The 16,945-nt window shown below is 41.3% G+C and overlaps 1 protein-coding gene across 1 annotated transcript in view; it reads left to right on the top strand.

Annotated features, from left to right (window-relative positions):
* RS1 (retinoschisin 1) overlaps positions 1–16,945 on the top strand; it is an 87,076-nt gene that overhangs the window by 41,896 nt on the left and 28,235 nt on the right. The window contains exons 2-3 of the mRNA XM_086933307.1: positions 8,004–8,081; positions 15,291–15,313. Of these exons, the coding sequence (XP_086789433.1) occupies positions 8,004–8,081; positions 15,291–15,313 (101 nt within the window). The remainder of the gene's footprint in view (positions 1–8,003; positions 8,082–15,290; positions 15,314–16,945) is intronic.

Genomic DNA, 16,945 nt, shown 5'->3' with positions numbered 1-16,945 from the left:
GTGTATAACTGAAAACTACCTTTACTAATTTTTAAACTACATATAATTTTATAATCTCTAACTTATTAACTCTATATATTGTAAGATACCACATTCCTCTTGTTTTGAAAAAGAAATTGGCAATATAACTCTAAACATTGACACTGTGCTTTTTTTCAATCAAATAATTACTGTTCATAAAAGACATTTCACTGTAAAATTTATTTTTAGATTTTCTAGATATTTGAAATATTTATTACCTGTACAATAATTTTTAGAGACCCATTTTTTTTATTTCATCACTACAAAGTGCAATATAAATTTATGCACTCTGAAGAAAAGGATCACACTATACAAACCATTTAATTCACTTAACAGATTACTACTTCCCACAGAGACAGTTCCATTTATGTTACAACAGCATACTCACCATGTCAATGTCTTAGCATATGCAAAATGTCATACTAACCATGAACAACCACCTCATAATAAAGCTCTACATTAATATGTAAAAAAGTGCCTATACATAGTATATTCACAGATATGCAGGAAACATGAGCATTACATTTAGATCCATATCATAATACCTCCCTGTAAATAAAGGTGGAACACTGCCAAACATAATACAACAAGATTTCAAAAATAATGAGCACTTCACAAATATTAATTAAAAGAAACCTGAAAGAATTATACTCCAATGATTTCTAAATCTGAACTCCTTGCAAAAGAACACATGTACCAAGCTCATTAAAACATAATTTGAACTGTCAATGGAGAACATCTCAAAAAACATATGTAGTATAAGCAGATAGAACCACATGTGAAAAATTTAAGATAAAATCATGTTCTAAACATTTAAAAATTATTCTTTATTATTTTCATCACCACCCACAGAAATTGCCAAAGCAAAAAAAGGAACTCACCTGAAAAAAAGAATATATACTCTCAATATATGAATTCAAATAGCAGGTTGTTCCTTTCAGGCACCAAACACTCTAAAAATGGAAATAATAAAATTGTATTAACTTATTACAAACGTATTTCCTACACAATATACAATCATTATAGCATTGAACAAGCATAACTAATAAGTTTCCCAAAATCCTCTCCATTAAAAATAAATACAAAATTTCTCATTTATAAAAGTATTGTGCCACAGATATGTCACTTTTCCCCATGTTAAAATTCATGCACCTATAACAGTAGGCTTTCATAACTAAAAGGCCAAGTCACAAAAAAACAAAAGCCTTATTTATGAAAACATTGCGCCGCCACTGCGTCACTTTTAGCATGGGAAAAGTGACGCACGGGTGGCGCAAGGCCGTCATAAATAAGGCCCCATGTCCATAGACAAAAACTACAGGGCCAGCATTATACACATGCAAGCAGTACACTTGCACAGAACCACAAAACCCCAAGAGCCACCATGTTAATATATATCCTTAATATAATAAACCTCTGAGAATGGATACATATTTGCGTGGCAGCCCATAACAGAAATTTGGCGTCCTCTGACTCTGATCCACTACCAAACACCCTAACCCCCCCCCTCTTCACTAAACTCTGCACTCCACCCTACCCGGACCCCCTATTACAAACCCCCTACCTACCCTCCCTGCCCAAGGCCACCATGAGCCTCAAACCGCCCCTGGTAAAGTTATAAGACACAGCATTACTAAAACTCAAAGAATAGGCAACAGGCAGATAATCTAAATAGTACATAAAGACACATATTTTTTACATAATACTTTTGAAAAACATGTAGTATTTTTTTTAAATCTATCATGCAACTGGCCCTCTAGAACCGCTTTCAAAACGTCAACTATAAACCTTTACATTTCATTTTTAAACCATACACTTTCAATTACATTATTTTTTTATTTACAATTCATGTAATGTTACACACCTTTTCTAAAATACACCAGTCCCTGTTATTTATAAGGATTTATTTTCATTCTTCATCAGTGATACTTTCTTAACAAATAATGAAAATCACTGTAACGTTTCAAACAACAATGCTAACGCGGTAAAAATAACTCTCCATTTGCTTTCCTTTAAGAATGTGGATTATGTACCCCACGCATGCGTTTCTTGATATTTGCATTTGGCAGCGAATACCGACCTTGAATCGGAAGACATGAACAAGAGCTCCATTGTCACATTTAAAACTGAACGTAGCATCTGCTCACACACATATCTTTCACTTAGCTAACATTCACACAAAACAGCATTGGTGTAAAAAAAAATTGACCTTCCTTTACAACTTGCTCAAATGACTCCCTTATTTTTTAACGCATCTTCCACTTCAAGACAGGCTATTTTTTTGATAACTACAAAGCAATATTTAAGTGACTAGACTGCTAGAAAATTTATCAAGTCATTCTGCTCCTCTCCACTGCATAGCCGGCAACCTAATTCTGTGGAGTTGCTATACAACCGGCAGTGCAGCGCCGTTTCCTTTACCATCTTGGTAAATTCAAAATGGATGTCCCTCCTGCCTTCGCAAACGAGCCGGACCACTTAGAACTATTTCGACAGAGAATGCTTCTCTACTACGGCACCTTAGCACTCTCAACTTTGAATACTTCATATCGATTATCATTTCGATATTCATATTTCACCTGTGTGCAGCCTGTATTTCATTGCCTGAGCTGTGATTTCACATGGGCCCTGGACTTATGTCTCTGCACTTTGCTACCTCCTGAAGCGAATTACAATCACCTCATGAATCCGTTAATTGATCATGAACAGCTTTGTTACAACGGAGGGTTTATGGCCTTTGCAGCGATACAAGGAGTTCTGGGTCATTGGAATATATATGCAGCGGCGCAAGATTTCCTAACAGAGAGCTACATCGAAAACCCACCGAGCTGTCCTGTGATGGTAAAAGAGGCTCCGATAATAACAGATCATGAATGCTGCTTGCCTCTTTTCAATTGGATGGCTGACATGTTTTCAGATGATAACAGTGATTTCCTGTTAGAAGCAGTTGCTACCTACTTTGCTTACACAATGGACAGATGACTCTTTCCTAACAGAGAGCTACATCGAAAACCCACCGAGCTGTCCTCTGATGGTAAAAGAAGCTCCGATAATAACAGATCATGACTACTGCTTTACTCTTTTCCATTGGATAGCTGACATACTTTCAAATGATAAAAGTGATTTCCTGTTAGAAGCAGAAGCTACCTACTTTGCCTAAACAATGCTTCGATAACTCTTATGCAAGCCATTGACGTCCTCATTTCCTTTTGCTTCCCTATATTCTTCACGTTCTTTTCCATATTTTCTTATGAAGAACAGACCTATTGGCTTTACTTACAGTGGACATTATGATTTCGTGCTGGTTAATTTTTGGTCTTTTATGTGGACTACATTTTTTTCTTCAGCTACTCGATTTTCAACTTTATTTTTTAAAACTCTAATCTCAACAATTCTATTGTATATCTTATCTTATGTTATTTCAAACGTACTCGATGCAAAACTCGCTAATATATGCTACATGTGCCCTAATTAATGTGTAAATTTTAAACGAGTTTTTTATAACTGTAAACGCCATTTCGCATCTCAACTGCTTATTTCCGCCTCACACGCCTCTGCTCCTTTAATTTTCTATAAAATTATTTTTTTTAAATACTTTACAGAAAAATATGTTCTTTCAACAATATTTCCATTGTTACTTGTGCTGTATTTCAAATGCAATACTGCAACCTTCAAAAGATATCTCAATACAGTAGTTCTCCTCAATAGTGATTTGCGCACCATCCAACAGATTACATACATGCACCTCTCACCATTTTGTCGCTTTTGGCGCCTTTTTTTCCCCTCACACAGTAACATAACACAAACTTGATAGTGCTTCGCATGTAGACAGCTGATTGATAAAGTGATGATGTATAACCACTTGCATTTTCATATATCGTTCCTAAACTGAAAGGCCAGAGACCTTCCATTTATTAAAATATAATATACTTCCTTATAAGAGTGTACAATTTTTTTTCCAAACTATATTCATTTTTCTTCAACTATAGCGTTTGTATTCCATGTACTACTGACAATACCAATTACTGTGTTTTTTGCAATTTCTGTACTCATATTACATAATGATTTGCCTTCAAAACAGTGCATTTCTGAATAAACATTTCAAATATTCACGTTTTCTCTTTTAATCCATAATCTCAACTGAAATGATTATATATTGAAAAACTATTCATGTGTTCCACGTAATCTCAACTGTACTAACTGAGGACCTTATTTATGAAGACCTTGCGCCGCCGGTGCCTCATTTTTTAAAATGGGAAAATGTGACGCACCGGTGGCGCAAGGCCTTCATAAATAAAGCCCTGAATGTTTTCTTTTCTCGACCTCACTTACTGATACTAGAACCTGCAAGCCAATTACGGCCCGTGAACTCTTTCTTAGTAGGTCGCGCACCGTACAGACAGTTGCACCTCTGTTAAAAAAAATGTATTACTGTTACCAGGCACCGCCACAGTTCCGCTTCACTCAGAGTTAATCACTGCTCCCACGCTTCTACAGGCCAGACGCTATGTCGTATTTCTCTCCATATCACCCTTTCATCTCCACAATAACAAACAGTTCTCCGCCAGCCACCAGAGAACAGAGTCAGATGCAGAGGCACCAAAGAGTGAAATACGACATACCCTCTACTCTGAGAAAGCAACCAAGCGGTCATTGTGAAAGAAAACATTCAGTAGCGCTTTAAAAATACCAATGCAATTATATAATTATTTTTTTGAAAACGTTCCAATTACTTTGATAGGACTATCTGTGTGTGCCTCCACAGCAAACTTCCTCAGCCCGGACTGAAGGCAGACACACACAGACACACAGACAATAAGATAACACAGGGCAACGGAGATGGAAAACAGAAGGGACATGAAGATGCAGTCAAACAGCAGGACTGAGAGAGATATTTATATACTCCGTTTCCAACCTCAATGTACGAACACATTTACTACACAAATCTCTGTACAACCTCATGGTCAAAACTTTTCACTTTATTTTACTCGACCACCTCCCTCACCCCACCAGTGCAAACGGCGACCAGAAACCGCACTATAATTTTGACGTCTAACAGAAACTTTGTGAATACCTTAATCATTACCACTTTAGCCCCCTTCCCCGTCCCTCTCGCCCCACCCCCACCAGTGCAGGCCACGGCCACCAACCAGCCTGAAATTTTGTCGACTGACAAAAAGTTTACGAATTCATTAACCATTAGCATTTTTTGACAACGGTATCACTAGTAATTTACCATTTCTCTCTCTTTCTGCATTATCTGTCTCTCTGCTAATATCATTTCTTCACTTCCTGAACAACTTCTCTCATTATATATAAACGCTTCAAAATTTCAAAAATAATTACTCTCTATATTAAAAATATTTTTTACTGCGTATTCAACATTTAAATTGAAGAAATTACTTTTAGAAATACAACACATTATGACAGCCAAAAATTAGTTATTACGTGGAAAATCAATCATTGTTTGTGATTAAACTATATTATACGGTACATGACAAAACAAACAGTTACACACTTACCTTTACCAATGCTTTGTACGATGTAGAACAGTGACAGTCACAAAACAGATATTCGTTTACGACTCTGAATAATGCTTCTATCACTGCAACCAAAATTCAATGGCACAGATATCCAGTCAATACACACTCATATAACTCTCTTCAGCCAATCACATTTCCTCACGCAAAATTGTAAAATCAAATTTACATTTCAACTGGTTGTCCTTCACAATATTTTCAATCTCACGTGAGAGTCACCCATCACCAACTGCCATCTCCGGCTGTTTCCATGGTAACACCTCATTCTGCACCTGGCTGAAGGCACAGGTCAAAAGTTCATGTCTCAACGTTCTACAGCAAACTAAGAAGACTGTTTTCCCTCCAGAAACACCTGCCAATCCACAGCTCTGTTACATGTCTTTTTTTTTCACACCCAATAGTACTTTTCGTTTAACATAAACATTAACATGCAACGTACTCTTCAATCTCCACTTATTACAATCAACCAATCATTTTTATTTTTTTAACCACACCCAGCCTCATCCTTTTTTTTTATCCTGACTTTCAGCTTCTAACTACCATTCCACTTCCAGAACCGATCGGAGGACGACTACAAATCCCTTAAAAATGAAGGTCTGGCTAATAGGACACAGTTATATTCACTGGAGTGAAAAATATGCAGTAAGCAGACGAATTTGCAACCTTGGTTTACCAAATGTACACATAACGTGGATTGGCAAAAGAGGATTGAAATGTCACCAATTGATTCCATTGGTGAAAACTTTTATGCATCTCCCAGAACCAGACCTTATAATTGTGCACTGTGGTGGGAACGATCTAGGCACAATCACTGGGGTAGGTCTGGAAATGCTTCTAAAAGACACCTTTCGACAATTGATGACACTTTTTCCTCGAACTGCCTTGGTATATTACAATATATGCCAAAGACAGAAATGGAATTGGTCCAATCAACATTGTGCACAAATTGAGAAAGCAAGGAGACATGTAAATAAATCTGTTTCTGCTTTCCTCAGAGATTATAGCATGGGTTCTATTTACCACAACAACTTGCGTTACCACATGCAAGACGTCTATAGGAGAGACGGTGTTCATTTCACGAATGAGGGAAACAGAATCTTCCTCTGCAACATCAGGCTCTGCATCGGTACTTACTTATAAATGCAGAAAACAATCAATTAACACAAGGGCTCTTTTCAGAGCCACCTTATATCTAAGCACTCAAACTTCTGATTTATCTCCATTTTCACACTCTTGTGAATAGGTGTGCGCGACCGGGTGCGCGCACCCCGCAACTTAAAAAAAAAAATATATATATATCTTTTCGCGTTTAAGGGCCTTACTGCACACCCCGAGAAAACCTACGCAGCAAGACTATCTCTACCTTCTCCCCTTTCCATGTTTCAACGCTTTGAAATCAACAATATATTTACTCGCAGTGACAAAATGGCGGTCAACACTTCCTGATTTCCTTCGAATCGAACGTTAACAGACGTCACGCAGCAAAAAAAAATTCCGCTCACGCGCAGCCGCTTGGGTGCGCGCACCCGTGCGCGCCTATAGATATATAATTGACTTTAACTTTAATTTTCTCAACAACTACTGAACGGATTTACACCATTCCAAAAAAAGCGTAATCTGCGAACCGGACTCTACAGTTTTGCCAAATTTCTTATAAATCCATTCAGCCGTTCGACCTGTAGCCGAGTCTAAAGGTCCTATGGAAAATAACATGGAGAAAACACGTTTTGGGACCCCCCTTATATCTCAGCCCCCACTTGACCAATCCCCCCCAAACTTTCAGGGAAGGAGCGCAGCGGACCGAGCCATCTTCTTTGAGAAATTCGCTAAGATTCTTCAACCAGGGCCAAAGTTATTCCAAATAGAATGTTGAGGATTTCCTATGGAAACTAGGTCCTAACTATAACTACCTACTGGCGACCGCCAGTAGGATATATATATATATATATATATATATATATATATATATATATATATATATATATATTGATCGTGTGGGCTCGAGCAATCTGTTTCGCCGGATTTCATTCTCTTGAATGTAACAGCAAAAAAAACAGGTTACAGAGATGTTATAGTCAGGAAATAGAATTAACAAACACTTCTCTTTCCATTCTTTGTAATACCGTACATCTGGATGCAGTTAATTTCACATTGTGCAACATAAATGTCTACTATACTTGTTATCTATGTTGGGAACAGTCACTGTTGTAAAGCGCACTGACTCAGATTTTCTGTATTGACTTGTTATGTTTGATGTGAACATTTACTGTTGTAAAGCGCTCTGATACCTTCGGGTCTAGCTTGTGCTATATCAAATAATTAATTAAATTGTCGTACCGAGTGCCACCAGCGCTAAAGCCGGCCCTGCATGTAACATACAGCATTGTATTTTTAAGCAATGTGGCAAAAGAGAAATAATAATCTGATCTCTTTCTTCCTAAGCAACAAGCAATGCCAGGACAGGGGACCAAGCTGACGAACAGGCTACATTACCTGACATGGAAAATGCCACGAGGAAAGGTCTGACACCAACAATCTGTCAAACATCCACATTAAATCAAAATTCTCAGGGGTGCCTAATCGTTTGTGCACAGCAGGAATGGAGTTTCCATAGGTGTAGTAAGGTGGCAGAAGCCCAACTAAAGGAAAAGTTGAGAAAAGTTTTTTTTAAATAGGCCATTTTGAGTGCTCCAACAGCAAAATACAATTTTCCCTGAAGCACCAAAAATGCTGGACCGTTACTACTGCTCATTTAAATACCCTGATATAGTAGGGATGTCACATATATGTATATAGAGCATGCCTCAACTAATAAATTAGTGATTATTTAGATTTACAGACCGGTTGTAATCGGGAAGTAACATTGAGTATTCCAGTATAACTCAGCAGGAATGCCACTAGCTTCAGTTCTGGCATGCCCCAACTCATTCGCCTCTGTATTCATTTATTTAATTTATTGTTTTTTTAGTGAGCCTATTTATGTAGCTCAGATATTTTATTGGATTGTTGCATGAAACCTGGAGGTATGTGCTCAGCATGTGTGGTTATTCAGAGGTGCAAAGTGCCTTTGCTTAGCTTAAGGGGTTCACATACTAACAATTTTATTCACTTGTGGGAATAGACAGGTCAGTGCTTAATTTGACCCGGTGGTTTCCGGTGCTCAGCACCGGCACTGAATTGTCAGCACCGGCTCTAGTGACAGTCCACCACATGGTAATGCTGCCTGAGATGAGCACAACAGCTGTGTTTATTAACCTCAAAGTGGCATTTAATACCGGCCTCTCACAACATTATCATAGGTTTGTGTGGTCTGAAATTGTCTGAACTGTCACACTTGTGGGAGTGAGATGGTTAGGTGATATGTTGCTACTTTCATTGGCAGCACTTGCTGGGGCACTGCCCTGTGCAGGCTGCAGTGGCCTTCCAAAAAGGGCCCTGGCACTTAATTTTGTTTTACAAATTAAGCACCGGCTCAGGTAGCTCAGTTGGCAGTAGGGAACGGTGAACATTTAGGTTTACGATTCCCCTCATACATCATTGCACAGAAGGAAAAAGAACAGAGATGCAGGGGAATTAAATTTCAGAATATCAGTGTAAAAATAGAGAAGTATACTGTGATCTCCGTAAAAAATGAAACATCTCAAATACCTAAGACATATCCTATCAATTTCAAATGAGGTGGATTCAAACCCATGACCAGCAGAAGATACAGATCTATAAAGAGAGTGCTCAGTCCCTTGTACTGTCCTGATAGATAAATTAAAACAAGAGAAAATGAATAAATGTAGAGCTTACGAAGAATTGAAAGTGTATAGAAATAATGATGAAGTAAGTCAATGTGAATAAAACAAAAAACAAGCTATGGCAAAGCCAACCGGTTTCATCTATGCAAGATTTGTTGGTTTTGTCAATGTTTTTTAGACATGTTGCACAGCAGTAGGAGGAGGGCTGGGGAGGGAGCAACACAAATGTTTTGGCGGGGAGGGCCATGTGCAAGGGCGAGAGGTGGGGAACAGTTCAGTGCCATGCAGACAGCATGGCCAATTTTTTTTTAAAAAGTACAGTGGAAGGACACTGGCCGCAAATAGGAACCTGTGCTAGGGCCATGCTCTGCGGCAGGGGCAGAATGTAGCCAGCAGGAAGCAAGGATACAAGAGTGTCGTTGAAGCCAACCAATGGTAAGTATTGATAATTAATGGGTGGGATCTAAGCTTTTCTAAAAAATAAACATTAGCTCCTCTGACAGTGCATGCGCGCTGTAGGTTAAACCTAAATACAGTTCTGCTCTACACCAAGAGTTTCACAGGTTGGTCATGGGGAGTACTGTGTACTTGGGAAGGGCCCTGGGAATACAAAAGGGTAAGAGGACACAAGGGCACACAATATGGACACAGAGCACACTCAGGCAGTCACATCACTTCATCTCAATCAATGTTGCTAGATATACTTAAGAGTATAGAAATCATTCAATAACAATTGTTAGAACATTGGAACATTGGGAGCGCCACTGAAGACAATGGAGTGCTCGGGGCTTCTAATGCCTGGTAGAAACCCGGAGCATCAACATTCTAATGTTTGTTCACAGCTGTTGCTGTAAACAAAGGCCTCACGGAACACGAGGGGGTGGATTTCAATCCCCTTGGGCTCCGTGATGCCTTTATTTTACACATTTGAACATTCTGCCCTCTAGTGGGAGGAATGTTCTAATAACCTTAAATACCCTCCGCAGCGGGCTCTACTTGCCATTAAAAGCCCACTCCCTTGTTAAAGGACCTAGTCGAGCAGGTCTTTAATGGCCAGTGGAGCCCGCTACAGCGGGGTCTAAGGCTATATTAATAACAATAACAATAAGAAGACAGAGGAGGTCTCTGTACTGTGTGGCTGAACCTCCATATTTTTCCAGCTGTGAGCCGACAGGTATGGGGTACTAAACAGGCGCAAGAGAGGGACTGCCACATTTATTACCAATCCATCTCTCTTCCTGAACCATGTCCTTCAACTATGATGTGCTCCACCTCCCACGACAGACAGAAAATGAAAGTTCACTCCCATAACCGGGGCTATAATAGCACGACACACCAACAGGAAATCCTGTTTTGATCCTTGTCTCATTGAACCTTGTAACTTCTTGGGGTGGTCTCAATGCATTGTGTTGGAATACACAAAAAACAATATGCTAATTAGGCGCTAGAATGATATGTATGTAGTTCTGAAGCCAAAATCATGTATGATTTAAAGCGTCATCCGTATAGTACTGTTAGAGACAAATATTTCATGCAAAACCAGGGAAAAACAAACTCATGATAAATAATACCAAACTGTACAAACTAAAGAGTGTCAGTTAACTTCTGGAGAAATAGAATAGTGTGTGAGTTTCCAGGTCTGGGGGCAGAGACGTGTTAAGGCATGGGAAAATTGGGCTCTGGCCCAGGACCCCAGCCTTTCAGCAGGCCCCTGATGGAGCCAGCTGTGTTCTGCAGAGAATCTTGCCCTGGTGACCTTAAGTAATGCTTAAATGGATTGCTTTAATTACTGTTTTCCTTAAATTTACTTTTAACGTCGGTGATGTGTGAGAGTCTATTGCGGAACTTTTGCAGAGAAATGTTGTGTTTATGTTTCATGCAATGTCCATAACAAGTTTCTTTTAGAATAAAACAAGGCCTCACACATGAGAAATGGGAGGGTGTCACAGAGATTATTTAGAGTAATATTAGTGAGATGCTTCTGTGTTACAATATTGAAAACACATATCACTGTCCCTGAATATTAGATGTAAACACATTTAGAATTTGGATGTGTGTCTGAGCGCCCAGTAGTAACACAAAAAGGGTACAAAGTTCCCCGGGAAGAGTGACAGAAGAAAAGTGCCTGTACTAGACAGAAGGGGCAATCCCCTTGTTGGAACTAAAACCCTCACACACCCAGATAACTAGGTGTCATGCTTCATCATATGGGTTCTGCTCCTCGTCAGACTGGCGCTGCAATGTCTGGGGGCTCCCGAAACCGGGGCTCTTTATCGGAGATCTTTTGTTCCGGCCATATGGTGCATGCGTGTGAGAGGGCGAGGAGGTGTGGTCGTGACGTGAAAAGGTGAAATTAAAAAAGGTGGGTCAGTCCACAATCTACTTTATTCACGTGGTAGACTCCCTTCATTAAAAGGTGGGAGGGGACCTAACTAGAGGGTAGTAGTTAATATGCTCAGATAGTTTCAGGGCATTTATCTCCCCTCCCACCTTTTAATCAAGGGAGTCTACCACGTGAATAAAGTAGATTGTGGACTGACCCACCTTTTTTAATTTCACCTTTTCACGTCACGACCACACCTCCCCGCCCTCTCACACGCATGCACCATATGGCCGGAACAAAAGATCTCCGATAAAGAGCCCCGGTGTTGGGAGCCCGCCAGACATTGCAGCGCCAGTCTGACGAGGAGCAAAACCCATATGATGAAGCATGACACCTAGTTATCTGGGTGTGTGAGGGTTTTAGTTCCAACAAGGGTATTGCCTCTTCTGTCTAGTACACGTACTTTTCTTCTGTCACTCTTCCTGGGGAACTTTGTACCCTTTTTGTGTTACTAGTTGGTGGACTTGTACACTGGACCCTGTTAAACATTGTCCCTCTCTAGTCCCTCCTTTGTTCAAATCTGTGCGCCCAGTAACCTGGCAAACGAGGGCATTAAAGAGCTTAAGTTAGATCATAAATTCAAAACTGTTCAAAACAGGGGCACCCAAAATACATTTGGCAGGGCCTCCAAATTCCTTAAGTTGTCTCTGCCAGGGGGGATCCCATTGGATCTCAAACTTGTGCACATAAATTATTGGGACATGAACAGTGGTACCTATGAAGGGTGCCTATCTCATATCTACCGTCAGTACTAGGTCAAGTACGTCCCAGGGTTCTAGTTGTGGAGAGTGTGAAGTCTAGGGCCAATATGGTAACGTCACCCATCTGTCCTGATAGGTTTGCAAGCAAAACCTCGTCCCACATCAATGCTATTGGTAATGTCGGTAAACACAACTTTCCTCCATGTGAAGGGCTATACATCCAGCTTCTTCAAATTTCCACACCCATTGTTCCCCTCTATTAATGGGGAGCATCTTTCGGAATTTCCAAGCTATTGATATTGCCCTAAGGACCAGATCAATAATCTTTCACTGTTTCGGGTTTGCGGTAGGGAAGAGGCTACGTAGGCGGTCCATCGGGATACACAATCCAATTTCCGTGTGGACACCATTGACTTATCAGTGACTGCCTTCCAATACTAACGCTGGGCCCTCCCACGCAGTGCAGTACAACCTAACTTCGCTAAGAAATCGCCTTGGGCACATAGAGAGGTTCACACCATAGTGCTTACTTATCTTTTCAGGGAGTAGGCAAGTGCAATATTTGAAGCCAAATTGGGTGCATTTAAAATAGGCAAACCTGAATGTTTTTCCAGCATACATCAGTACCCTACCAGTCCCACCCCAAGTCTGCCTGCCAGTTCAGTTTCAACCCACTTAGATCCTATTATGTAAAGCAGCGGTAGAACCTCATGTAATTGGGGCTCATTTACTGAGGCGCCCCATAGATGAAGAAAAGCACTCTTCAATGCTCCATATTGCAGAAATTGGCCAGATGGAAAGCCATTGTTGTCCACCTTGAGACCCTTATGGGTGAGTAGTCGAGCTTTACAAGAACCTGATTGTTTGATTGACCTGATGGAAAGGCCTTAAGGAGCTCAATGTGTGGCGGTCCACAACTGTATCTATTCCCACCTCTGTCCAGACATGTACCTGCCCCATGGCGAGGGGCCTGATTGCCCAAGTAGCCCCACCAGAGGCATGACTGACATATAGGGAAGGTTGTGGAGTGTTTCCTGCAAAAAGCAGGATCACGCAGCTTGAATTGATCCTCCTACAAACACTTAATTGTTTAGTGTGCCCTGGTGAAGGCCCTTTGCAGTAATACATGCTTCAGACTAGTGGGTTCTGTCCAGTCATCTTGCCAGCCATTGAAGAGGTGCATCCAGGAAATACAATACAAAGACATGTGCACTAAGTCTATCCTCCGTACGTAGGAGACACAACTTGACAAGTGTCACTTCATGCCTCTCACTCTACCAGATCATGTAGAACAATAATTTGTCCAGTTATTTGAAACATGATCCTGGTGATCCAAACTGTATATTATTGAAGAAGTGTGGTAAGCGAGGGAGCATCACCATGGGCAAAGGATTCAAGAGCCTCAACCATGTCCTCCAGTACAGTCCAGGCCATCCATCGGAGAGCGATAAAAAAGATCTTTGGCATATAATGATATGATGTGCGCACCATCTGGTCATGCTATACCCTTAATCCTTCCCTCTGTGGTCATGTAGGTGTTCAATAATTCCACAGCTTGTGCAAACAACATAGGGGGGTAAAGGAAAATGTACTGCAAAGGAGGTGGACATAATCTTGCAAGTACGGACTATCACCTTGGGATAAGAATACAACAAAGAGATCCAGTGAATTATGGTCTCCCTGAGTCCCAATCGCTTCAGAATTACTAACAAATATTGCCAAGAAAGAATGTCAAATGCCTTTTCATGGTCAATTGACAGAATCTTTGAGCACTGGGTATTTCATCTAGGACTGTAAACAGGTGCTGCAAGTTCAATTACATGTTATGTTTGGGGATGAACGCGAAGCAGTAACAAAGGGGAAAATGTTGTTGCTGAGCTTTTGCTCAGAATCTTGTGGGGAGTTCCACATGGACTAGGGCTTATAGGAGGACCTCCTCATAGGGATCCTGCAAGGGCTGGAGGTCTGGGTTCTTATCACAACTTGGCACTTAACCAGATAATTATCTGATCCTGAGCTAATCACTTTACCTGCCCGCGTCTAAGATTGTAAATAGGGGTAATATAATATGCAAATACAAAACTGATCGGTGTGATGTCTAGTACTGAGTCAATTACAGTTCAGTCCTCCCATACATCACTTCCTTGGCCACATTACATTATTTTGGGCACACGCCTGGTGCAGACCAGACACCCGCCATTTTATAATAATATGCACTCTCCACATTGCTGGCACAAACCTGTGCGTGCAATGAAGAGAGGGTGTCATTAAACAGCTGCACCCCATTTTGAAACTGCCAGTTTGTCTTTCAATGCAGGGGGGCTGGCCTGCTTTGACAGAGAGGACTGGAATCACAAAGCAGGCTGGTGCAGTGTAACTGATCTGTCTGAGGGGGAAAGGGGTTTTAGAGCAGAGGACAGGGGTACCCCTGTGCCCTCTAAGTGTGTGCTACTCCCCAGCTGATGCACAGTGACCCTCAGCAGCCTGAATCCCCTGCAAAAACCGCATCAGTAATAAGGCATGGGCAGAGAGACAATGTTGCAAAGTCCATGCAAAAGATTTAGGCCCATGTTTATCAAAGATTGACGCAACGCAACGAGCCACCTTGCTGCACTGCGTGACAGGGAATGGGCAGGAATGCAGAAGTGCCCTGGAAGGTACAGAGAACGGATGCAATGGAGTGTGTGTATGTGTGTGTGTGTGTATATATATATATATATATATATATATATATATATACAATTACAATCTTTCTTATAAAAACCTGTTACATCTGTTGCAACATTCCCACTACTCTGTATCGCCTTCTGAATGAAAGTGTGTGTGTGTATAGTCCGTCCCTTGGTTAACACTTTCTATTTTTTCCCTATCTCTTACCTTGGATGAACTGGCGGCACAACAGTACCAGCGTTTCCAAATTCTGAGGTATGCACAATACTGTCATTTGCGGAAGCTTCGCGTTTGCTGCTGTTATTGCTGTCTACTGTCAATTCTATACAAAGGCGTGGAAGTTCCACCAGAGTTAGGTGACCTGAGTTCAATGGCCTGATATGCAGCTTCTTCAGGAGAACTATTATATACAAAGGGGCAGATTTACAATTACTGGCCCATCCCTGCAAATTAGCAGGGATGCGCCAGTAATTGTGCGCTGCAGCTCCGCCACCCATGATGCCCCGCATTTACAATGTGGCGCACCATGGGGCAAAAACGGCACAGATGCATCACGCATCTGTGCCGTAAAGGCGGCGCATTGCTGGAGTTGCATCGCAAGCGCGACGCAGCTCCAGCAATGCTCTGGGGGGCCTATTCTTCCAATGCTACGTCAAGCCTTACGCCTGCTTCAAGCAGGTGCAGGGTATTGACGCAGCAATGGCCTAAAAGTGACTGAGTGAAATCTTGTAGATTTCACTCAGCCACTTTTAGGAGGCGTTTCTGCGCCGGAACGCCCCCCCCCTGCGCCGGAACGCCTCCTTATGACGCAGGGCTTTACAACGTGACGCATCTCGTAGATGCGTCACGTTGTAAATACCCCATACCATGGAGCATCTTTTGCGCTGCGTCACAAAAGTGACGCAACAGCGGCTTAAAAGAGGCGCAAGGGGCTTGTAAATCTGCCCCAAAGTGTTTTTAAATAATTTATTCTGATCATTTATCTTTAATGGTCTAAGCAACAATTCTTTTATTTTATCTGTATTGCATGATTTGTGTTTTTTTGATTTTTTTTCATCTGTACTTTTATGATTATTAACCAATAATCGAATAAAGATATCTTAGTCATTATATAGAGAAAATCCGCTAAAAGTAAGGGATACGTACAAGAGTGTGTCCCTTCCAAGAATTGTAAAATATCTGAGTCCAAATGGAAGGAGGCACCTAAAAATGGTGCAATTAATCACTTGGGGACATATTATGAAATGCCAAGGGGCATAATGGACACCTGCACCTGATTTTAGTTCATCTGGTGCATTTACAAATTACAGAAGGTGGCAAATACGATTATGCAGTCCCTTCTGTAACAAGAATCACATAGATGCTCATTTTCCCACGATGCAATCTCATGAGGGCACACCCTCATTTACAAGAGGACATCATGGCCCCATGCAAATGAAGGAATGCCTTTGCCCCTGAATTAATGATGTAGACGCCAGAGCAAACTATGGGGCTCATTAGGATCGCGGACGGACTTGCGTCCGTCCGCGACCCCAGAGTAGGAGGGAACCTCCGCATGGCTTGCGGAGTTCCCTCCTGTGAAATTAGGATGTGACCGCCACCCTGGCGGTCACATCCTCTAATTTTTACCATTGCGGCAGGTGCGGCTTCAAGCTGCACCCGCCGCAATGGTAAAAATGCATACATTGCATTTGTATGCAGAAAGCGGCAGGCACCGTGCGGTGCCTGCCGATTTCTCCATACAAATGCAGGGGGGTACCATAGGTACCCCCCCATGTGCACCCCCCACCCCCCGCTTCACCCAGGAGGCCCGCAACGGGCCCCTGCAGTGAAGTTCCACATGCTTTTCCACGGCGGAAAACCCGCCGCGGAAAAGCATGTTTTAAA

This window comes from Lissotriton vulgaris, chromosome 8, assembly GCF_964263255.1.
Source record: "Lissotriton vulgaris chromosome 8, aLisVul1.2, whole genome shotgun sequence".
Taxonomy (NCBI): domain Eukaryota; kingdom Metazoa; phylum Chordata; class Amphibia; order Caudata; family Salamandridae; genus Lissotriton; species Lissotriton vulgaris.
The sequence above is the reverse complement of the archived record's forward strand: the minus strand, read 5'-3'. Positions and strand labels throughout refer to the sequence as shown.